Source organism: Sinocyclocheilus grahami, unplaced genomic scaffold (genome assembly GCF_001515645.1).
Source record: "Sinocyclocheilus grahami isolate Dianchi unplaced genomic scaffold, SAMN03320097.WGS_v1.1 scaffold325.1, whole genome shotgun sequence".
In the NCBI taxonomy this organism is placed as follows: Eukaryota; Metazoa; Chordata; class Actinopteri; order Cypriniformes; family Cyprinidae; genus Sinocyclocheilus; species Sinocyclocheilus grahami.
The window spans coordinates 573747-598141 of NW_015505504.1; the positions used below are offsets into that span (position 1 = coordinate 573747).

The window sequence follows — 24395 nt, forward strand, 5'->3', positions numbered from 1 at the left end:
AGAAACATTGTAAATAGGTGAGTTTTGAGAGCAGTTTTAAAGGTCTGGAGTGAAGAGACAACACAGAGATTTTGTGGTAGTTTATTCCAGAGCTTGACAGCGGAAATGCAGATAGCCAGAATTTGGGTAATGCAAGCATATTTTCAGAGCTCGATCTCAACGTATGGGCAGGGACATAGGGGAGAATTCATTCAGAAAGGTAAGAAGGTGCTAAACCATGACGGGCCTTGAAAACTAAAACAAGAATGTTAAACTGAATACGATAGCTGACATACGATGTGGGCAGATTTTTTGGTAAATTAAAAAAAAAAATTAAGGACTTTGTTGGGTAGGCCATAAAACAAGGAGTTACAGTAATCCAGACACAACGTAATAAACGCATGAACAACAGTTTCAGCATCTTTGAAATTTAAAGATGTTTTTAAAAATTAAAAAATTGACATGATGTCACACCAGCAGTCTTTCAGAATGCTCTCAGATGCAAACTGGTATGCATTAGTGATGGTGCTTATGGGGTGTCGCTCTGAGACGGGTGAGTATGAGGCTGGGTGGAAAAAATCACAGTATACTCACTACAAAAAACTAGACTACACCACTGCCTGATACGAAGAGACGTAATCCCCGAAACAGAGCTTCCCACTTGCGCAATACGGAAATATCTGCTAAGTGTGTTACTTATCTTTGTCAACCTGGCAACCATGTGCACGCGCTCTCTCCACTGTGGATAAACGCGCTTGCTTCCTGAAAACACCGGTTAGCTTGCAGTTTAGCGATCTCCACTTCAATATTCTATTATCTCTGTATCGTGATGCGTATCGTATCGTGATTTTGCTGGTGATACACAGCCCTAGTAATGACTGCTGAAAATTCAGCTTTGCCATCACAGGAATAAATTACATTGTAAAATAAATTTAACATAAAACACATTTAAAATTGTAATAATATTTCACAATGTTACTTTTTTGTTATTTGTTTTTGTTTTGATTTAAAAATTCTTTAAAAAAAAAAATCTTACTTACCCTAAACTTCTGAACAGTAGTGTAGTCATTTCCTGTTTGATCCATATTTTAAAAATTGTCACAGAGATGCTAGGAACTGATTACATTTTTTTCTCCCTCACTATATATTTTTGGATATTGAACCACTTTCCTCTCCGAGAGATTTCAAGTCAGTCATTTCGAGTAGCTGTAACTGTCCTGTATGGTCTCATAGGAGAGTTTAGCTTGACCTCAGTATGCCCTTTCGAATAGTTAATGGATGAATGGACTTGTCTCCTTGCTCTCAGGACCCAGCAAAAGTTTTCAAAGGAAAAAAGATGCCAGGCAGGATGGGAAACATTTACGACACCAATCATGGCTTGAAGGTACACTTACCAGAATGCACAAAATGTACTTTTAAATCCTTTAGAAACTGTTTGCATTGAAATATGTTTGTACATTTGCCCTTTTCATTTGTCCCTAAAGCCAAATACATGTTCTGCTGATACTTCTGCTCTGCATTACACTGTGCAGTTTACATGCTGCATTGCATATACTGGATGGCATAAACATTTTGTTGTACGTTTATTATACATCAAAATACACGGTAAGCACAATTTCAAAGCTCAGCTGTAGTATCTTGTGCTCAGGAGACAAAATAATAAACTTTTTGAAATAAATTCTGTTGTAGGAACAAGGTAGATTTATACTTTTAAATCCAGGCATGACCAAGTTGTGTATACAAGGTGTCATACACCAAAATGACAATATTGCAAGACTCACTTGACGGTGAAACACGTGCTTTTGGTTTGTCCAATATTTAATGTCATGAGACAAAGGTTATTATCAGGACAAACTCTTAAGGACTTGTTTTATAAGATGGACCCAGAAAAACTTTTGCAATTTCTTTCAAAAGTACATTTAAAGTATCTTTTATAGAAATGTATTTCATTTATTTATTTATTTATTGTATTTTGTGTTCTACTATATTTTTTTATGTATAATCTTTGCCATGAAATAGCCTGTGATGTGGCAATAAACTTAAATTAAACTGTGCTCCGGAGACACCTACTGTAAAGTCACCCAGTGCCACAGTGAGAAAAATCCATGTTGTATTCATGTATTATTCAGTCAGAAAACCTTCCTCTGCTGCCAGTTTGCACTACAGTTTGGAGTCACCATCATTACCGTGCACACTAGCCTTCATTTTACAACCAAGTTTTAATTTCTCCTTAAAGGGGTCATATGATGCTATTTTAAAGATCATTATTTGGTGTAACAGAATATGTTGACATGCTTTAATGTTCAAAAAACACATTATTTTTCAAATACTGTACATTATTGTAGGTCCTCTATGCCCCGCCTCTCTCAAACACGTCATTTTCAACAAAGCCCCCTCCTTTGACAAGTGCAGTCTGCTCTGATTGGCCAGCTGACCCAGTGCATTGTGATTGGCCGAACACCACAAGCACGCGTCGGAAATGTAACGGCCCTTACCATAATCGCGAGCTTCAGCTTTCAAAGTAAATATCAAGACAGTTAATAATGTTGTTAGTTTTACCATCAGTTCAAGCCCGAAAGGGCAACAGAGTCGTGTGACAGACACAGTGCTGATGCAGTACATAAGCCGCGGTTAAGACAGCTGACGTGCTATGATTTCTGACAGGCAGTTCACTCTCCTGTGATGGGACCCTGTTCCCCTCACACTCCCTCACTCACACACACGACGCGTTACTCTGCGCGGCGCAAAACTCCACATTTGAACAGTCAATAGCAAATACTTAAACTAATAACAAAACATACTTACAGTCGCTGATTCAGAAGCGCCAGATTGTCAAAGCAAAGTCGGAATTGACCCTTTTATTTTTTTTTGTGCACAGCCATCTTTGTACTCTTATAGGTTCAAAAAACTGTTGTCCATAAAATGCGTTGCACAAATTCAAAGAGCTTGTAACACTCCAAAGAGAAAGGAAAAATTGAAATCGCATCATAAGACCCCTTTAACTTCCCATTTACTCTGCTGTTAGTTTTCCCCATCAAAATTCACAACTATCAAGATGGATTTCTTAGATAAGATGTGAATGTTGGCCATTTAGTTGTCTATTCATAACATTTCATGTTTTATGAAATGAGACCCATGAAAACTCTGGTTTGTTCAAGACTATATGTGGGCTATAGCATATCGAGAGTCTGTTAAAGCCAAACTGCTCTTACGATGCGGTCGATCAAGATTTAACCCATATAAATCATCACAAACCCACATTCACACAGATGCCTGACCTAGTAATGTTTTTGTGCTGTCTGCACACATACATAATGCAAAGAGTTTTTTTTAAATCTCTGTACCATCGTCGCATGAGTGAACTCCCTGATGTCAGAACTGAAATAAAAACGGTCTTATCAAGCTTGAGCGGTACTCGCTTGTACTCAATTCACATACACACACACACATATGCGCATACAACCAAACACATTGTTTAACCCGCCGACACCGTGAGGTCTTGATATTCAGGCTCTGCCCCCCCAACCAAGGGACATCTGCGCCCCCGCAGAGTGTTTAGCGGTCTGTGTGTGTGTGTGTGTGTGTGGACCCCAGTGAGAGCGTAATGCCAAACGCCTTGCCAATCTCCCAATCTAATCCTCTGAACACACACACATCCTGTCCCTCCAGATTTCCGCCCCCCAAATTGTTCTTGATCACTCCACCAAACCTCACAGCAGTCACACCCCCTCCTGTAAACACACCTGCTCAGCACAGCACCCCTCCTCTACAACCACACACACACCTCTGCCAGATGTGATTGGAAAGAGATACAAGCCAAAGAGACACGCTTGTGTCCATGTGTGTCAAGAGTAGAAACCACTGAGGAGGTCATCAACAGTGAGTCCATTTGAGTTGTATTTCTTACTGTTAAACTACATTTAAGTTGTTTTTCTCTCAAATTTGACTTGTGACCTCCTGCGGGTCCCTGGATCTAATTGAATCAAGTCAATTCAGTCATATTAAATTATATATTTTAAGACAATCATTTGTCTGAAATCCTTTCTTTCATCTCATTTGATGTATGTACATTGTGTGAAGAAGGTGACCTTTGAAAGCAGCTTCTCTGGAGCTGACCTTGTCGTGGGTGAGTGTGAGTGGTTTTTCAGAAGTGTCCTGGCACCATGCTGTCACACACACACACACACATTCAGATCATTATACACTCCCATATAACTCAGTAACCCATCATTTTCTTCCATCCAAGAAACGCATTATAAACTACAATTTGCATAGCAAACCAAAATCCACATATAATTAAATAACACTCTGTGAATGACAGAGGGAAAGAAAGGTCTGGAAGGAAGGGTGGGGGTTTAATGCAGCGCTGCCTGCCACCTCAAACCAAGAGAAGTCCTGTGGCCGGCGCTTTCTGTGTTACCCAACATGCACTGCTCTCTGCTTAGGCACATTAGCATCTATTAATATTAAAGAATGTGTTTTCCCCGACAAACCAGCACACATTACAATGTACAATCATCCAATAATCATGAGCAGAGAGTCATGATTCCCTATGGCCTTTCCCTGTGTACTGCCTTATGTACCTGTATCTTGATCTATGGAGCTTGTCATGTTGTTTCATCGCCATCATTATCTGCTGTCTGATCAGACTGTTTATCTACAGTCAGAAGAGACTAACATAATGCTAATGAGAAAACATTTTAGAGACCTATAGAGGAAAGGAAGAGAACATTTTCTATAGTGCACCTTTCAAATTTGACACATTTAGCATTTTTAAACTAACATTTTAAAATATCCTTCTACCAGCTTTTTATAAAAAGGATCGGTATCTGGGAGAGTACTGTTTATCAACAGCACACAAAATATTACACACAGACATTCCAAATGTTATATTTGTCGTTTTGTTTTCATTGTGAGAATGTTCTTAACTTCATAAATCGCTGTTATGGCTGATTATAATTAAGCCTAATCAAAACACTGACGAAAACTGATGCACTGCTGCCACCTAGTGGATAGAAATCAGCATGAAAATGGGTAAAGATTCAAGAGCTTTATTGTTATATGTAGCTACTAGCTTCTTACTTTGTTTGCTCCTCACGAGAATGACAGGGTAGACGGGGAACGAACATAACTTACTAGGGCAATACAAATTACATAAAAAATATAGAATATACAGTAAAGTATAAACCAGAAAAAATAAATAAATAGCAATAGCATAAAAAAGAAAGTAATGAAATAAAAAGAAAAAGAGAACCTAAATTCAAACGAGAAAAACAATTGACAATAAAAATTCTTCACAGTATAAAGATGCAACACGAGGGTAAAACAATAATAAACTTAAATAAAAAACACTTAATGCGTCAATTCAATGAACAAGAATTGCAGGACAATATGAATGAGTACTAGTATAATAATCTCGTTTACCTAAGTATATTATGAAATCATGTCACCTGTTCTATTTTTATTTAAGCGATATTAAAAGAGCTTACTTTTTAAAGACTAAGATTTATTTAAGATTTTACTATTTATTTCTTTGAGACTGGGTAATTTCTGGAGAGCCCAAATCAATATTGTAATGTTTTGGTTATTATTTAAAGTTTTTTTTGTTTGTTTGTTTGAGTATTTTCCACAAAATGAGTAAGTGTTATCAACATATTTGGAGACAAACAAGGTAATAAAGTTAATCTAAATCGCTTATTAATGGTGACGCACTTCCGGGGACGTATTTGTTGTGAAGAAGAGTCAAAGATGGGCGCGTGAGGCGGATCGGGACGTCAAGTTTTCTGATCAAATCGATACCTAATTACTTTCGTCTTTTTAGAGAAATAAAACACAGATTGTATGAAACCACCGAGAACTTGTGTTTAGTTGAAATAGTATTTCGTGGTGGCAAAATGGAGGCCGTTCCCAGGATGCCGATGATTTGGCTGGAGCTGAAGGAAGCAGGAGAGTTTCAGTTCGGTCCCACCGTCAGACAGGTGAGACGCTCCGCGGCCCGTTAATCCAGCCGTTACACAACCGTGACCAGTGATCCGCTCCAGAGAGGTCTCGTCCTGTTGTGCACCACACTTTGAGCTCTCAAGCTATTAAAATGACTAATATGTCCGTGTTGTGATTTAAGGAAGCGTTTCTGTACACGTACACAGAAGTATGGGTATTATATATATATATATATATATTTTTTTTTTTCAGTCATTCTTGAGAAGTGGGACAAAACAGGGTGCAAAATTTAAGAAATAAAACCTTGTACTCAGACAAATGAAACTACATTTATGTATCTTATATGTACTGAGCTATGCTTTGCTACAACTTTTTTTTAACAAAATGTGCTTTTTTTACCTTGGACTGTGTAATATAATTTCAGCTTTATATTTAACAGCATTCAAGATGTTTTTAACATTTCAAAACACATTCTCGTGTTAGCAGACAGATTACACTTTCACATGTGACCAACAATTCCACAACACACATAAAATATCATAAGGAAATATTATCAAAATATTCAACTGACGGAGGTGACGAAAACCTGAATTTGTAGTCATTTTAACTATCAAATACATTGAATCAGTCAATTACTGTATTAAAACAAACAGTTAGTATGTTATTGTTTATAAAGCTTTTATTCAAGAGTCACATTTAAGTATTTTGATATATCATTGGAACACCAAATCTTTTGGTGACATCTGACGGTGTTGACAAATTTGGCATTTCTTTCACAAAACCAATGGAGTTCATGTAGTAGCCATTTTATTTTTTTCTGTTGATGCTAGAAGCTAATGGAACCTGCTTCAGGAGAATACAATTGTCTAAATATTTCAAATAATTTCCTCAGAAATTGGAAGATGGTGTTGACATATCATGGCTGTGACAAAGGAAATATTAACATTAGGATTTAAAATATTCTAAAACTAAAACTTAGCACAGTCTGTCTGACACTGATATACAGGTTCTCTCAATAAATTAGAATGTCGTGGAAAAGAGATATTAAGTGTTGCTTTTGATAAAACAAGCTCTTTTTCATCATTAAAAAAACATTTGTATCCATTTTATTGCATATGAATGATTGAACCCTTCTCTGTGGACACACTGTTTTAGATGTAGTGAGAGGACATTACGAAACACAGATTTGGTATAATAATGAGAAAATTTAATTGAAGGTGATAATTGTGTTAAATACATTCTATTATTAATCCCTCATGACATTTAAAATTGAAAATATTTTTATTTTTAAACCTAATAGCAGTTACCCTTGCTGGACCTGTTTTGTCCCATGTCTCAAGAATGACATATGTCCTCCTGAGAACCAGAAATAAAAAGCTTTGTGAATTTAGTATTTTTTCATGTCATTACATTGTTTAGAGCATAAGAAAAAAATGGTAAAATAACATTTTTGAAAAATTATATTTTATTCATAAGTTATGCTATGTCCTCTGTAGAGGACACCAGGACTCAGTTTTTCTAAAAAATAAAAGTTTTTCTGCTTTTAGTCCTGGTGTCCTCTACAGTGGACATGTATGAAATAATGTCCTGTTTCATAACAGGAAGTCATATTTTGATTTGAAACCCCATAACATTTTCCTGAGATGTTGATTTATGACAAACAATTAGAAAATTAATCAGATTTAAATTATAATTACAAAATATTATCATATTTCCATAAGGATGTATAATTTTATCACTAAATTTAATGTCAGCCATTTTTAAAAACCAAGGAGAGGGAGTGGTCATGGTGCCTGTGACATGTGAGGTCTCAGAGAAATTCACTAAAATATAATGTCCTCTACAGAGGCAAAAACTCCATAGCTGGGTCTCAGGAGGATATGTATATATTTACAAAAAGTTAACAGGATTGAAAGAGATTTAAAAAGCTATAAAATGCCACTTATACCACTTAAGATGGTATTCTCAAGAAAACATTTTGTTTAAAGTGAACAATAAAGAAACATCTGGAATTCTGCGCAATAACTCCGTTTTATGTGTTCATAAAGTATTTAATATGATTTAAGATGTAATCTCAGTATATGCACTGTATAACAGTTATGACTCAGATCTGTATTGCCATCTTTTGCATGGAGCTGCCATTTTTAACAAATGTTTTCAAGGGTTATATTACTGATGATAGATCCCTTTAACAGCAGTTATTATGTTATGAAATGGATATTTTCTCATGGTCTTTGTGCTTGTAAGCATATGGCTTGTGTAACCTGGTCATTTGAAAACCAAATGACCTCCCTCACATTTGCTAGCTTTACTTTGACACATTTGCATTGAGCCAACACTAGGATGTTGTCTGATGGTGATGTTTTATATTGTATATGATGGTAAGAAAAAGATGACAGCATGCTTTTTCCTCTCTTTTGTCCCAGTACATTCAAATAAACTATGGTGAGAACCCCGAGAACTACATCGAGGCGATGAAGAAGCTGGAGCAACTTAGACAGGTCGGTTAGTGGTCTCATCAGTGGAATTGTGGGAAATGTAATTGCACACTGGCATATCGTTGCAGTTAGCAAGCAATTTAATACGGTTGATGAATATTGCATTGAAAATCTCTCTCATTCTCAGAGTGTGGTAAACATCCCGAGGGATTTTGAGGGCTGCAACACTCTTAGAAAATACTGTGGTCAGCTGCACTTTCTGCAGAGTCGTGTTCTCATGGCAACCGGCCAGGAGGCTGCAGTGCCTGTGACATGGTAAAATGTTGCAATCGGTGCTCATTTTGATATGAGACCATACTTGCTACCGTTGATATGCAAGATGTTTGGTGGTCATGTCATTATAACTTTCCTGCTTGCAGGACTGATGCCTTTTCAGGGAGGAATATCACACATGAGGATATTAATTATGAACAGGCTTGTGTCCTGTATAACCTGGGTGAGTTAAATGCAATCAAAGCATTAGCACAGAAAAGCATCACTGTATTTGTTTTGCCTGTTAACTCATCAACAGTCCCTCTAATGTATTTTAGGTGCATTGCACTCACTGCTGGGAGCTGTGGATAACCGCCTATCTGAGGAGGTGAAAATACACATTTACACCTTCACATTTGCAATTAAGAAATGAACAGGCAGATAAAGCTGCTAAAGCACTACAGTTGAAAATGACAGGATATCAAATACCGACATCTGATGTTAAAACCATACCGAGTTATGTAGTTTAAAAAAATGGCAAATGGACTGGAATTAATATATCCATAACAAACTATATGAAGTGAATCCAGTTATAAATAAAATATCTAGCCGCTGGTTTTACTTTGAAAATAGAAATAAGTAGTAATAACCCATGTAAAGTCTCCCTTGACTGTAAAACATATTTTATTAGAATGTCCTGCTTTAAATGATACTAGAAAACATTTTACTCAAAGTACATTAATGGGCATTTTAAATAAAATATTAGAATTTTTATCAAATGTAGGGCTGCACAATTAATCAAATTTCTAATAGCGATTACAATTATGGATGCCACAATTACGTAATAGTTCAAAGCGGCAATTAATCGTTCAAAGTCCACTTATGTTATTCTGCGTGCTTAAGATGCGTTTTTTTCTTTCTACATGTTATTTTAATTTTAGTTTTAAAATTACTAAAATTTAAAATTAAAATTACCACTAAAGGTTTTTCAGTTAGAGTGTTTTCAGCTTGTTTATTTTCATATAAAAATACAGCATGCAGTTGCATCAAACAATGGTATAAACATCATTCAATGTAAAATGATAATCGTAATTAATAATCGCAATTATAATTTCAAGGGAGTAATCGACAATTATGATTTTGGTCATAATCGTGCAGCCCTAATCAAATGTCAGTTGAATGATTGTATATAATTGTTATTTTTCTTTCTTTATTTACTTTTGTTTCTTTGTAAAAAATTATATTCTTAAAATATTGTAAATAGTTCTTTGGAGTATTTTAAATCTTATTATTACCGAGTTTAGCCATGAATATAGCCTTTAATGTATGGCAAAAAAAATGGATAGACAAATAAATTAGCAATTGGGAAACATACATTTTTTTTTTTGAATTTTTCATGCTAACCATTTGCTCCTTTTTTGTGCTTGCATGTTGGTGTCTTAAGGGGATGAAAATGTCCTGTACGCATTTCCAGTGTTCTGCCGGGGCTTTCACTCACCTCAGAGACCACTTTAATCACAGCTACAGCTCTGACATGAGCAGCCAGGCACTCTCAATCAACATCAGCCTCATGCTGGTAAACACAAAGTCTACCACACAAATGCTGCGTTTTAATTTCCAACTTCTTGCTTAGGAAAATCCACTTGATTCGGGCAACCTCTATACCCTTTTTATCTTTCTCTCTGAAGGCCCAGGCTCAAGAGTGTCTCCTGGAGAAAACTTTACTAGACAACAGAAAGAGTCATTTAATAGCAAAGATTTGTGCTCAGGTAAGAAGTTCATAAGCTTGTCTATGAGGATAACCGCAGGTCTTTGATTTACAGAGCTCTTGTCACTCACTTGCCATTATCAACACTAAGGTTAAGTCTGATTGCAGGTGTGTGATTATTATAAGAATTGTCTGAGGGTGTTGGATAATTCTGAATGTGTGCCAGGAAGGATTCAGAAAGAGTGGAGAAAGCTCATCAGCATGAAGATCAGCTACTTCAGTGCTATCACACATGTGAGACCTCTACACTCACCATGCAGTTAAAATCAGTGCATTTTCATAAACTTGTTGGTTATTTTCATAAACCACACATCATTTTATTTTCATTAGTTACACATGGGAAAGCAGTCAGAGGAACAGCAGAAATATGGAGAAGCAGTAAGTATATGCTTGTGGGTGTTCATTTTGTCGTTATAATTTTTGATTTAACATTTGTTAAGTAATAGTTTTGTTTATGTTTCACTGTCTGAAATATGACTTTATAAAAACATTACTTGCTGTAACGTTTAAAAGAGGTCTTCAACGTCATCTCTGTAGAATATGAGAGTAATATCCTCTGATAGCAGTGTGATGCCATCTGTTGTTTCTCCACAGGTCGCTTACTTTCATTCCTCTCTGGACAAACTTAATGAGGCAATTAAGCAGAGCAAGGTAAAGATACTCAAACGCACGCACACAGATAAACACAACCCGATTGTTTATTAAGCTCATTTACATATTTACTCATTGACCTTTTCAGGGCCAACTGGAATCTGTACAGGAAGCTTTGAAATTCACAATGGATGTGATTGGTGGAAAGTAAGACTTTGAATATATTATTATTATTAATATATTATTATTATTATTCTATTATTGTTATATGTTTTCATTTGGAGAATCTAATACCCAGTTCACATTTGAGTCTTAAAAAGTGTTAAGGTTATGCTGTTGTGTGTAGACACTCAACAACAAGAATGCAAGAGAAATGTGTGTGAGTGAGTGAGTGTGTGTGTGTAATTTTCACTGGACTTGTATTTATAATTTTCACTGGACTTTTTTTCTGTTTCAGATATAACTCCTCTAAGAAAGAAAATGACTTCATTTACCATGAGTCTGTGCCTGGTCTGGACACGTTGGCTGCAGTAAAAGGTATACTAACAGCTCACAGATCTCTTTTAAAATTATAATAAATTATTATTATAATAAAATATAATACATTTAAAAATAATTTTGTTCATGTTTGCTTCCTTTGGTACTTATAACATCTGGCACGCAGGTGCATCATTGGTGAAACCCCTGCCTGTGAGCCTAACTGATCAAAGTGTCACTGGTCCTGACCTCTTCTCTAAACTTGTCCCCATGGCAACTCATGAGGCCTCATCCCTTTACAGGTCAGCTGGTGCATCAGTAACATGCTTTACTAATAAATGTTTAAACATTTAAAAGTCTATGTAGAAAGTTTTGTAACCGTTATTTCTTTCTCTCTCTCTCTCTCTCTCTCTTAGTGAGGAGAAGGCGAAGTTACTTAGGGACATTGTGGCTAAAATAGAGGATAAAAACCAAATCCTTGAGTAAGTTACTCAAAAACAAATACTTACCTAAAAAAGGATGTTCTGTCATGGTATACTCACCCTTAAAAAAAAAAAAGCCATCCAGGTTTCCAGGAATAATAAGCAAGTAATGACAGAATTTCCTATTTTTGGTGAATTGACCTCTAAGCAAATCTACTCTGTGTATCTATAGGCTTGTGCAGTAGCTGAAATATTTTCCTCTTTTCTCTTCTTTTCTGTGCAGGAAATTTATGGAGTCTCTAAGCAATGACTCTGTGTATAAAATAGACATGTTTAAATCTCTGCCCGACGCTCTGTTGGAAAAATGTGCATTTCTCAGTGTACGACCGGACACTGTCAAAAACCTTGTTCAGGCCATGCAAGGTGAGAGTAGACCCACACACAAAATTTGGAAAACATTCCATTTGTGATAATGTGCAATCTGTCATTTTGCAGTACATTTCTTTTTTTTAATCAGTCAGTTCAACATTAAAACAAAAATTCTATGATTGTAAACTGTTGTGTCTATGATAATTCTGAACAAATACCCAACAAATGCCTATTATGTGCTATCATTGTTAGATTTTTTTTTTATGTATTTGATGAAATCCAATTATGTGTGTGTTGCAGCACTATCTAATGTTTATACTGATGTGGGTTCATCTCTGGACGAGGCCCGTAGTGCTCTTGAGGAAGATGAGGCTGGGGAGAAGAGTTTGATGGAGGTAGTGGGGCAGAAGGGATTGCCGACGAGGCCTGCAGTCTTTCAGGATATCCAAAAAGAGCTGAAGAAATATGAGGCTGCTCATCAGGCAGCCATCAACACCAACACTGAGCTCCACAAAGCCATGAACCAGCACATACCAAACATACGTCTGTTACAGGGATCTGTTGAGGAACTCAGAAAGAGCCTGCCCCAGCCAGAACTCAGTCAAGGTAAAAGTGTTTCTTGCCTTATGCACTTGTGTATGCATTTAGAAGGAGGAAAGATATATAGAAGTAATCTGTTGTGAGTTAATTCAAAAGTTGTTAAAGATTCTTTCCTTTCCTCTAAGATGAAATGTCGTCCCTGCAAAAAATTAAGACAGTTCTTGGCAAAGTTGATGAAATGCGAAAGCAGAGGATTTCGTTGGAGAGCCAGCTTCGTGACCTTATTCATAAAGATGACATCACTGGAGTCCTTGTAACCACAGATCGTGCTGAGATCAAGGTTAATGAACTACTGAAATTGCTCAAAATGAAACCAAACAAAACAGCAGATCAACACAAAGAGATAAAGAAAAAGCAGGACAAATGACCAGTCAACAATTTAAAATCTCTGTTATATCTCTTTCCTTCTCTATTTTCTTTCAGACATTGTTTGCGGAGCAGTTGAAGAAATATGATCAGCTGAAGGTATATATAGATCAGAACTTGGTTGCCCAAGATAACATCCTGAAAGCCTTAACAGAAGCCAATGTGCAGTACGCCCCTGTCCGCAAGACACTCACGCTCACAGAGCAACAGTATGTGTTTGTGTATTTTCAAATCTCAGTCAAAAGACTCACATTTCAAATGTTAGTATCTGTTATTGTGGCATTGTATGTAATCATCTCATTTTGTCATGAAGATGGAACAGCACTGTGCAGGCTCTGATTGCCTCATTTGAGGCATATGAGGACTTGTTGAAGAAGGCTGAGGAGGGCAGAGACTTTTACCAGGATCTGGACAAGAAGACCTCCGCCTTGTTGGACAAAACAAAGTCCTATTGCCAAATCAGAGAGGGGGAGCGAGTTGCCCTGCTGGAAAAGTAAGTTGTCTCAGGTGGAAGGATATGATATTTTGGGTGGATTTTGTATGTGATGATATGACTTGCAGTAGACAAGATTCAGATTTTAGTAAATCATCATTGTAGGTAGCCTCTATTTAGATTGAATCTGCAACCTACGTATCGGCTCAAATCATTCATTAGTAGACTATTACCACTCAATACTAAAGATATTCCATGTCAAATTCCTTCCATTTTTCTCACTACATGCTTGTCTGACATACTACCTGCAGGGAGATCGGAAAAGGGCCACCTCCTAGACCTGCCGCCCGAAAGCCTGTGGTCGGCCAGAAAGTTGTTGGTCATATGTCCGGCCCTTCCAGTCTTGAATCTATAGGTCCTTCTGTTGCTTCTTTTGAAGATCTTCCACAAGAACTACGAAGCCTCCCTCCAAATCTGAATTTGCCCCGAGGTTCAGTACTTTACAATCCTGTTCCTCATGGTGGAACCCCTGTTAGCTGGCCACAAGGGGCAAGCCCTTTTCCGACAACTCAGTTTCCAAACCCGCAGTTACCCACTACAGATCCAAAGCTCAGGCAGTTGGCCAACCATCTCCCACTGGCACCTTATGGCCAGGCCTCCCCACAGGTGCCTGCTCAAGGGTACAATCCAGCTCTCTGGCAGCAAGCTCACGGTGGTCCAATTGCTGTTACAGGGGGTTATTCTGTGCCTCCACAAATGGGACAAATTCCCCAAAATTTAATTAGGCCTGGTTTACCAGGACGACCGCAAGTATCCTTGCCAAACTCTTTTGGGCAGCAGATGTCAACTGGCATGCCTCAGTCTTCCTCTGTCCAGCAGGTCATACAGGGAGCACAGTGCCAAAGATTTACAACCCAGCCTAGACAAAGCATCCCCTCAACCACACCAATAAGTGCATTTCCTGGGCAAATCCTTCCACCCTTTCCACCTGGGCAAGTCCAGCCTCCAATGCCAGGCCAAGCACAGCAACAGTCTGGCCTTCCTTCAGATTACCGACCAGCATTACTTCCACATACCCAACCCCAGCTTGGTCCACCAGGCCAACTGACAGTGCCCCATCCACAGGGTGCCCTCATTCCAGGGCAAGCTCAGCCTCAGTCCACTCTTTCCAATCAGTTCCACCCCGGACAACTTCCACAAAACAGGCCTCAGCCTTACATGGGTTATGCTGCCACATCTTTTCCGTCTTCCCAACTGCAACAAATTCCTGCGCCCCACCAAGTACATCCAGGGTCCCAAGTTTTTCCACATGCACCCTTGAGCCAAAATTCCCAAGTTCCTTTTGGTCCTCGTCAGCCCCAAATGCAAGGAGCTGTACCACCACAAAGCAATGTGTATTCATTTGCACCAACACACATGAGCCAACAACCTACGGGCCAACAGATCATTCCATCTCAATTCAACACCATGTTTAATGGACCCGGGGGACAACCCATGTACATTTCTGGTCAAAGCCAAATACTTGGCCCTCAAAATGTGGCTCACTCATCATCTGGACAAGCAGTTGCCCCAGTGATGGACAATCCAGTTCCACCTTCACTTGGCAGCACCCTAATACCGACTCCATCTCCTGTTCAGGTTTCATCCCAGAACCAGATCTCCACTCCTAGACCTGATCTGCCGTCCTCTTCTTTAGTGAGTCAGAATTTAGAGCCACAAACCACATCAAGTGCTGTGTCGACTGACAAGATAAGTTCTGACTCCACTATGAGTCTGGATTCTATTCAGAACAAGGTGGATAATCTCAGCATTTAGTCCCAAACCGATTCCCATACAAACAAATGTGAATATGCAGTCAATGGTAGACAGGATACCATGTAGACCACAATTTAAAATGACAACAGTCAACAGGGGGTGCCAAAAAAAGATGATCTTGGTGATTTGGATCCTTTATGGCCACAACACAGGATCTGATGCCTGAACACACGCTAATACTTGCTTTTTTTACATGACCAGTACTAACACAAAATTGCACTGTACTCTCTGTACCTGTAATTACACACTATGGCTTTGCAAATGTACTACAAGCAAATAGAAAAATTATTTTGCATTGTAATTCTATGCAGTCCTCTAATATTGTGTACAGTTTCACTCTATGTATTTCTATTCTTAAATAGCACTTTAGTTTGCACTGTAGTGAGAATGATGACAACAGTGATGATGAGTAAGAGGTGATTATGGTTCTTTATGTTAGGATGTCTTTTCCACTGTTTCAAAAACGTTTTGATACAAATGCTCTTCTAGTTCTTACATATAATTTTCTAAAGTATAAATAAAGCTTTATTTTAGCTCTGTATACATAACATAAAATTGTAATAATAAAAAAGGGACAACTGTGTTTTGACCGAAGACTAGCAGCACTGTCTGATGTGGAGATGTTGCTTCTGTTTAAAATTCAAAATTAAAGTAGTTGAAACTTCAAAATGCGTTTACACGTCTACCTTTATGGAAAATTGTTATCAGCTCCACGCACCTGGTCTTGTAACGCTTGGTAAAACGGTATAGGGAACATCTGTGAACAATCTTCAGGTCTCTCCCCATTGCAGTGGCATTCAAGCCAGTACTTTGGGTTTGTTCCCCATGTCACACCAGTGTTGTTTTTAGGGTCCTTCTTGTGAATGGTGAATTTTCACTAGTCTGAGGCTCTGTCCTCTAGAGCAGATTCCTCCTGCAAGTTTTGTGGTATGTATTCCTATTAATACAGCATACAAAATATAACCAATATAACAGATTATAGAGTATCATACAATAAACAGGCTGTTGTGTGCTAATGCACCATTGTTAAATACACCACTTCCCTAATATGGCCATATGATGGCAGTGTCTGGTTGTGTTCCGATGTAGGACTGTCTATTATGAGTGTGTTGTTATGTGTCCCTTTTTCTGCATGGGTTACTGGAGTTGTCTAGAATTAAATCAATGTGCTTCATTTGCTTCAGGCACAAAAAAACTGAATTACTACACGTACATTTTGCAGTAAATATCTGTAAATAAAACGGGGATGCTCATATTTAGTCAGGTCTTTTGGAGAGACTATTTAAGTCTATTACACATTTTTTTCCTCTCTCAAACTGTATTCATAAATGGGTCATAAAGAGGATGATTAGGATAGGTCACAAAGTGCACACTGCGTAATGAGTAGTCGCTGGAATCTAGTATTGATGTATCTTGTTGCATGTCAACATGAAAATGGCAAACATAATACATGCACAATATGTTTGTTGCTAGTCAGAAATCTTTTTGTATTAGTAGTGAACTCAAGAGCCTTTTACTCTTCCGAGACAGTCTTTTATTTAAGCAGTCTATGCACGCCAGCCCTTGCTTTTGACTTGCTTTGATGAAGTGAACGCTGGGAGAGCAACTGACCCAGTTTTTCTTCATAAGATGGTTTTGGCTTGAGCAGAATAACACTCTACATTGAAGGGGGGGGGGGACTGGAGAGAAAAAAATGTTCTTTGGAAGAGAAAAAAGTTTTTTGTGAGAGAGAAGTTTTTCAGGAGAGAAAAATTGTAGAGAGAAAAAATATAGAAAAAACATTCTCAGGACTAGGCTCAGGAAAGATCCAAGTGACATTTCCCATTTTTTCTACATTGATTTTCTTTTTTCTTCTTCCCACATTTGGGATCAGGGCTTTGCTAGAAATTAGCAACCTCAACTTAATTTGTTTTATTTTCATTTAAAAAATGACCAAATTTTTGTCCAAGGAACCAACAATAAACAATGTCAGATCTAAACAATTCTAAAATTCTTTATTCTCAGTGAAAGTATTAATCTAACATTAAAAACACAAAAAGCACCTTGTTAATAATAATAATCATCAAGTTTGTTTGCCCTGAATGTTTACAGGTTCCATCATTTTTGTGAATGCATGTGTATGAATATGAATGTGCTGTTTGACAAAATACAACATAAAACATGGCACCATAACACATATGACATCCATGTTTGTCTGTAACACCAAATTAACAGTTTCTCGACTTATTTTCCCTTTATACTCATGTTGCGCAACAATGCTAATTCATCTCACCATTTATCATCTACTAACCTTTATTGTGCTGCTGAGTGATTTTGTTTCGGTAAAGGCCAATGCTTTTAAACTGCATCCCAATTCATGTCTTGTTCATCCACAAGACTTTCACTCATTACCAATCAGTGTCTTAAATTTCTCACGGTGGAGTCTCATGTAGGATAAATTTGCCATTTGTTTTGTTGTACATTACTCATGTTAAGGTGTGTAGGCCGTGCCCAGGTGAGGGCTGGATGAGCCGGACAGGACTCCCGGTAGGGAACGCGTGCTAATGGGGCTGTAGCTGGGTTCGGAGCTGCGTCTGGGGCAGAGCTGGGACAGAGGCCTCCCCTGTACAGATCTGCCAGGAGGCTGGCGCAGCACAGGGGACTTTTTAGGGGATTTGGGGAGCTTGTAGAGAAAGACGTTGTAGTGCAGTGGGGGGCTTGTCTCTGGGAGTATTTTCGCCTCTTTGGGGAGAAGCAACTCTAAGTCGATGGTCACACCACCCTGGACACACACACACATAACAAAGGCACAGTGCACAAGCATAACAACACAAACAGGAATAAAAAAAGCACATACAGTACAACACAGATTGACAAACCCATTCATAAAGAAAAGGCAAGAAAGTATAAAGAATTTAAATTGCATAAATTGTTGATGATAACTCCATTCAGCACCAAAAAATTATTTAAATTAAGAGTGAATAGAGAAAACCATTAGGTCATTGTTTTGTGAACTTTATCGAGTGATTTGAGTGTTGACACCAACCTGGCACAAACTACGAGCGGTGAATGAGGTGAGCATGAGCAAGTAATCAGCTTGTAGGAATTGATCTCTTATTATCAAGTATACGTAAGCTGGAGTAAACAAAGGATTGTACTTCATTTGCGCTCTGTATTAAGTAGAGGGCAAGGTTAATCTTTTCAAGGCCTTTGTAATACCTTATTTCCCGCTGTCAAATTTACTAGACTGAGTGCCCGCTAGTTCTGATCTGGTATGCTCATAATTGCTATGCAAACATCTGGTATTAGTCACCAAATGAAATTTAAATGTTTAATTCTTACATCAGTAATTCAATTCTTTAACAGATTCGATTCAAAAGCTCAGTTTCTGCTCTTTGGATAAACTTTCAGAGGAAAGCAGCTTTTCAAACTTCAGGTGTTGCACTTAGGTGGGAAACTTAGGTACTACTGTAGCGTCATCTCATTTTGGCAGTTTATGGACAGAATTCTTATGCTAATTTATGAGTAAATCTATCGAGTGATGCAAGACTCAACAAGCAACTAAGCACATCAAAGCTAAGTTAAAGTTCTTCTATATTCACATTCAAAGGTTTGGCATCAGTAAGATTTTTTATGTTTTTGAAAGTGTTAAACTTAGCAAGGCTGCATTTATTTGATCCAAAATATAGTACAAAAAGTAATATTGTGAATTATTAGTACAATTTAAAATAACATCTTTTCCATTTTTAACATTTTACACAAATTAATTTAGCTGAATTTTCAGCAGACATTACTCCAGTCTTCAGCGTCACATTCTCCTTCAGAAATCATTCTAATTTGTTGATTTGCTGCTCAAGAAATGTATTTTTATCATTACTGCTGGAAACAGTTGTGGTGCATATATTATGGAAACTTGTTGTTGTATGGTTTTTTAAATGAATACTCTTATGAATAGAAAGTTCAAAAGAACAGCATTTATCTGAAATAAGTTTTGTGTAACAAATGTAAAATTCTGTCACATCTGACCAATTCAATGCATCCCTGCTGAATAGTAGTAATTAAAAAAATAATAAATTACAGACCGCAAGTTTTTGAACGGTACACTCTAAAAAACCGCTGGGTTGTTTCAACCCAATGTTGGGTCAAATATATGGACTAACCCAACTGTTGGGTTAAAAAGCTAATTTAAAAATGTAACCAAAATTTAACCCAACAGTTGGGTTAGTCCATATTTGACCCAACATTGGGTTGAAACAACCCAGCATTTTTTAGAGTGTATTAAATATTATCTAAATATAAAACTAATTTTGTAAAAATGCAAACAATTGTAAAAAAAAAAACATTTTAAAAAATCATTTTGGAAAGAGGAAAATTGTTACTTATGAACAGTGACATGTTCTACATTTAGTTATGATATATATGGCTTTGTGGCCATTTTGTTAATTTCCCTTTGCCAACTCACAACCAGAATGGACAGCAAAAAATATTCATGTTTTGTCTAAATTATGCAAACCCAAATATGTAAAGTCAACCTATAGTCCTACAAAAAAGCAGTGATATGAGGGTGAAATGTCCTGTATGGTTAGCAGTACCCGAGGAACGCTAAAGCCATGCACAGAAGCGAAGCAAAAGAGTGAGGAGGCGCAGTGAAAGAGTGAAAAGGAGTCAAAACAGGAGCAGTGGGGTTCAGGAATACACTGGCACTCAATCGTGTACTGGTAAAGTGTTTTATGCCTTTATTTATTCCCATTTGCAAAAAAAAAAAGTACAAAAAAATTTAAATACACCAAAATAATTAGAAATCAATTAGTTTCAAGACACAATGAGCATTAAAACTATGATACTGCAAATAAATATTAATCTAAGCAGTATTTGTACATGCATACATACATATACATATATATATATATATATATATATGTGACCCTGGACCACAAAACCAGTCATAAGGGTGAGTTTTTCAAAACTGATATTTATACATCATCCGAAAGCTGAATAAATAAGCTTTTCATTGATGTATTGTTTGTTATCATATTTGGCTGAGATACAACTATTTGAATATCTGGAATCTGAGGGTGCAAAAAAATCTATTGAGAAAATCGCCTTTAAATTTGTCTAAATGAAGTTCTTAATGCATATTACTAATCAAAAATTAAGTTTTGATATATTTACAGTAGGAAATTTACAAAATATCTTCATGGAACATGATCTTTACTTAATATCCTAATGATTTCTGGCATAAAAGAAAAATCAATAGTTTTGACCCATACAATGTATTTTTGGCTATTGCTACAAATATACCCCAGTGGCTTAAGACTGGTTTTGTGGTAAAGGGGCACATATATTATATATATATATATATATATTTAGACATACGCACTGAATAAGTCAACAAACATACCAATCTCAGAATTTTTTTTTTTTACACAGTCTAAATAGCTACGTTATTTCCCACAGACGGTTTCTTTTGTACCAAAGAACACCAATGCATGCTGACTTGAGTAAGGCAGGACAGACAGGAGTTCAGAGACGACAAAACAGTGAGGACTGAAGGTCAAAGGTTGAAAACCTGGAGGCTAAACCTTTGGGTTGTGGGGTGAAGTGTTTCATAGCGTAGCATGACTTAGAGGAACACAGCATCAAAAAGCTTGACATAACAGAATGCAGCGTGACATCAGCAGTGACAGCAAGCAAGGACAAGGTGAATGTGGCAACGCCAATGTGCTGGTATGGTACTCTGGCGGTAGGAACTCCACCGTGTGATGACAGAGTACAAGCAAAAGCTAGCATGCTAGTACAGTGTTTTGTTTGTTTTGAAGCCCACATTGAGTCATCTTGAGGTGAGTGCAAGGAAGAGTGCCATGTCAATGTTTAGTCCACTAATTAGGGAATTTTAGTCATTTCAAGGTGTCAAAAATGTGTCTTGCTACAGTCACAGCGCCAGCCTGTGGCAAAATGGTGTTACTACACGTTGTTCTGCAGTGATTTTACCTCCTCCGCATTGTCTTCTGTTGCAGCCTCGTCGTTTTCCAGTTTTGACGTGAGCGAGTTCTGGTTGTTCAAAGACTCGTCCTCTTTAGGGGGACATTTGCATGGCTCTTCTTTGCAAGTGCAATCCTGTGGAGTAACACACATACATACAAGATGACAATGAAGGGAAAAAAGTAACAATGTAACAATGTTCCACCTTTTACACCTGGCATTAAGATCTCAAATGTGTCTCCGGTGACCACTTCCAATGCAATCACACACAAAGCTATCAGTGCATAACGGTCATATGGACTATTTCTGATAGCTGTAGTGCTTTTTGGAGCTTGACAGCCCCCTAATGACCAAGTTTTCAAAAAACAGAGTAAAACACATAAAAAAAAGATTTGGAATAGCATGAGGGAGAGTAAATAATAAAATTTCCATATTTAGGTGAGCCCCTAGTTTTATAGCAATTATGCATTATGCCAGCCAGTCTCTGACTTAAATTGTCTGTTTGGAAGCCCATTTCCAATGCCAAAAAACAAATAAATAATTCATATTAATAATAAAAATCATGCTTTGGTAAATCAATTATGAAAAGTCAAAATAAGTCAATTATGAGATGCCATAATTGACCATCTCAGTTTTGACTGCCATAATTTTGACTTCTGTCATAAGACTTTTGCCAGAATTTTAGCTTTCTCCTAATTGACGTAGAATATACATTTTTTGACCTTTGATTTCATAATTGTCTTGGTCAATAATGATAGTCAAAATGATGCCAAATGTTAAGACTGACATACCAAGTGAATTATGAGATACTAAGTCATAATTATGAGATTAAAAGTCAAAATTGGCATACCATCTCAAGAATGATTTAGTATGTCAGTTTTGACATTTTAATTCATAATTATGACTTATGAACGATTCAAAAATATGCCAAATGTCAAGACTAAAACACCAAGACATAATTATCCATTTGAAAGTCAAAACTGACATACTAAATCAACTGTGAGATAGCATATAAACTTTGACTTTTGATCTCATAATAATTACCTAATATCTCATTATTGACTTGGTGTGTCATTTTTGGCTTTATACACATTTGACTCGCTCATATTTAACACCATAATTCTCTCATAATTAAGTCACAGTTAGGAGATCAAAGGTCAAAAGTCAATTATGAGATTCTTAGTATGTCCACTTAATTTTTTTTCTCATAATGACTTTTGTTATGTGGCGGAAATAGGCTTCCATATGTGAAGATTGAGTGCATTTCCAAGATGCACTGAATGCAGTTTACAGCTCAAGCTGCTTGTCGGATCACCGGATGTTAATACCAGTTGTAAACAAGGCCCAGGAGCACCATACCAGAAACAAAACTGTTCATGAGGTGAGCGCATGGATCTGGATTCAGTTTTTACTTCACAGCTGAGTGGAGTAAATGGTACATTTCAAAGCATAAACTGATCCACAACCAGAAATTTTAAGGGATATCTGCAGTTTTTTCTATTTAGCAAGAGACATCAACACACTATAAGCACAGAGGTTACATAAACTGGATACTATGGCACTAACAGTAAGCCTTGCTTATTCATAAGGCATTAAGCAATACTTGTTAAATTGGTGTTTTCCACACAATGTTTACTGCTGTGAGCCTGTCTTATTTGCTAATGCTAGGCATTACAACAAGTTGCTTAAAAGCAAAGCTTTTTTTAACAACTTGCTACCTGTGATATCCCTTTTTGAAACCACAAAGGCAGTGATTGTACATGCCATGGGGAGGAAAGAAAAGAAGACTATTCATGCTGCTGAAATCAGACATGTGTAAATTACTCATTCTTAAGAGAGAGAAGATGAAAAATGTCATAAATTCTCCCCAGAGGCAATAAAACAAGCCAACAACTCACAAGTAAACAAAGTCACCTAGGGATATTTTCATAGCTCTTTCGTCTCTGGTCTGTCTGTCATCAATCATCCCTCATTTCTTGCCTCATCTCAGTCTTGCTCTATTTCTCCTCCCTGTTGCACTCAAACTCTTTTAATCATAAAAGAGTCTCTTCCACTATGAGATCACTTGGGGAATGGACCGGAGTTGAATGAGGTGAAGAAATTTCATTTGTGCAGGCAATACAACCCCCACATAATCAAAAGATTATCAGAAACTAGACTAGGTTTTAGTTTCACCTCAGAATAAATAAATGGCCAAAATTAAAGTGCTAGAGAACTGGATCTGACAAGTTCAAGGTTCACCAGGTACTGGAGGGTAACAGGTGAAAATAGCAGTAAGACCACTGTTTGGTCCTTCATTAAAGATCAAATGTTATATGCTCATAGGTTGGAGTCTGTTTGTGGAACATTTATTTATGGTAATCTACTCTGAAAGATGACATCCAGATGAGAGCACAGATAAAGAATCTTTTCTCAAACACAAAGTTGAAATGTTCCTCCCCTGTTTCATCCATCTGTTCATATGCTGTCGATGCCATGATAATCAAAGGCAGTTATTTTTGTAAATCACTACTGAGATTAATTAGGGATTCATCAATATTAAGTTTCATTTCCATAAGATGTTAAATATTTCCAGCTTTTATTTCCAATCATTTTACTATATTCTCTAAAACAAATAAATAAACAAATAAATAAAAAAATAGCCCATTACAAACTTAAATAATTTAAAAAAACTACAAATGAATTTATGTATCACACAGGACTTTTCATAATTTCAACTCAATATCATAATTATGACAATTTATCTTATAACATACAGTATAAAAAAAGATTTAAAATATTATATTAGAGATTTTCTATATTTTTTATTATTTGTTTTTAAAGATTAACTTCAAGATTAATTGGGTTTCAGATGATGGCAAAGTTAATCTACATGTAACAGGAAATGCACAATTAAATATTTGATACAAATAGTGTATATATATATATATATATATATATATATATACACACAGTGGTGTGAAAAAGTGTTGGCCCCCTTCCTG

At 36.9% G+C, this 24395-nt stretch overlaps 2 protein-coding genes and 1 long non-coding RNA gene across 7 annotated transcripts in view; 2 read left to right on the forward strand and 1 right to left on the reverse strand.

The window, feature by feature from the left end:
* The window catches only part of LOC107602370 (uncharacterized), a 4834-nt gene extending 2964 nt beyond the window's left edge, over window positions 1-1870 (forward strand). The window contains exons 2-3 of the long non-coding RNA XR_001611026.1: window positions 1286-1363; window positions 1464-1870. This is a non-coding gene — a long non-coding RNA (uncharacterized lncRNA). The remainder of the gene's footprint in view (window positions 1-1285; window positions 1364-1463) is intronic.
* A 3837-nt stretch (window positions 1871-5707) lies between these two features.
* Window positions 5708-16705, forward strand: LOC107602386 (tyrosine-protein phosphatase non-receptor type 23-like). Of its 2 annotated transcripts, XM_016294870.1 has the most exons (20): window positions 5708-5957; window positions 8346-8420; window positions 8545-8672; window positions 8777-8853; window positions 8948-8997; window positions 10054-10185; window positions 10298-10378; window positions 10486-10611; window positions 10708-10755; window positions 10972-11028; window positions 11117-11175; window positions 11426-11505; window positions 11633-11747; window positions 11862-11927; window positions 12151-12290; window positions 12537-12842; window positions 12962-13116; window positions 13260-13411; window positions 13516-13695; window positions 13947-16705. In XM_016294870.1, the coding sequence occupies exons 1-20, from the start codon at window positions 5874-5876 to the stop codon at window positions 15448-15450; spliced, it is 3615 nt and encodes a 1204-aa protein (XP_016150356.1). In that variant the 5' UTR covers window positions 5708-5873; the 3' UTR covers window positions 15451-16705. The 2 variants fall into 2 exon arrangements, with proteins under 2 accessions (XP_016150356.1, XP_016150357.1); XM_016294871.1 differs by lacking the exons at window positions 5708-5957; window positions 8346-8420; window positions 8545-8672; window positions 8777-8853 and having other exon boundaries at window positions 8947-8997; window positions 10055-10185.
* A 767-nt stretch (window positions 16706-17472) lies between these two features.
* LOC107602387 (uncharacterized) overlaps window positions 17473-24395 on the reverse strand; it is a 26029-nt gene continuing 19106 nt past the window's right edge. For all 4 annotated transcript variants that reach the window (XM_016294873.1, XM_016294872.1, XM_016294875.1 and 1 more), the window contains 2 exons: window positions 21421-21546; window positions 17473-18211 (listed from right to left, as the gene is read on the reverse strand). In XM_016294873.1, coding sequence (XP_016150359.1) covers window positions 17921-18211; window positions 21421-21546 — 417 coding nt within the window. In that variant the 3' untranslated portion in view covers window positions 17473-17920. The remainder of the gene's footprint in view (window positions 18212-21420; window positions 21547-24395) is intronic.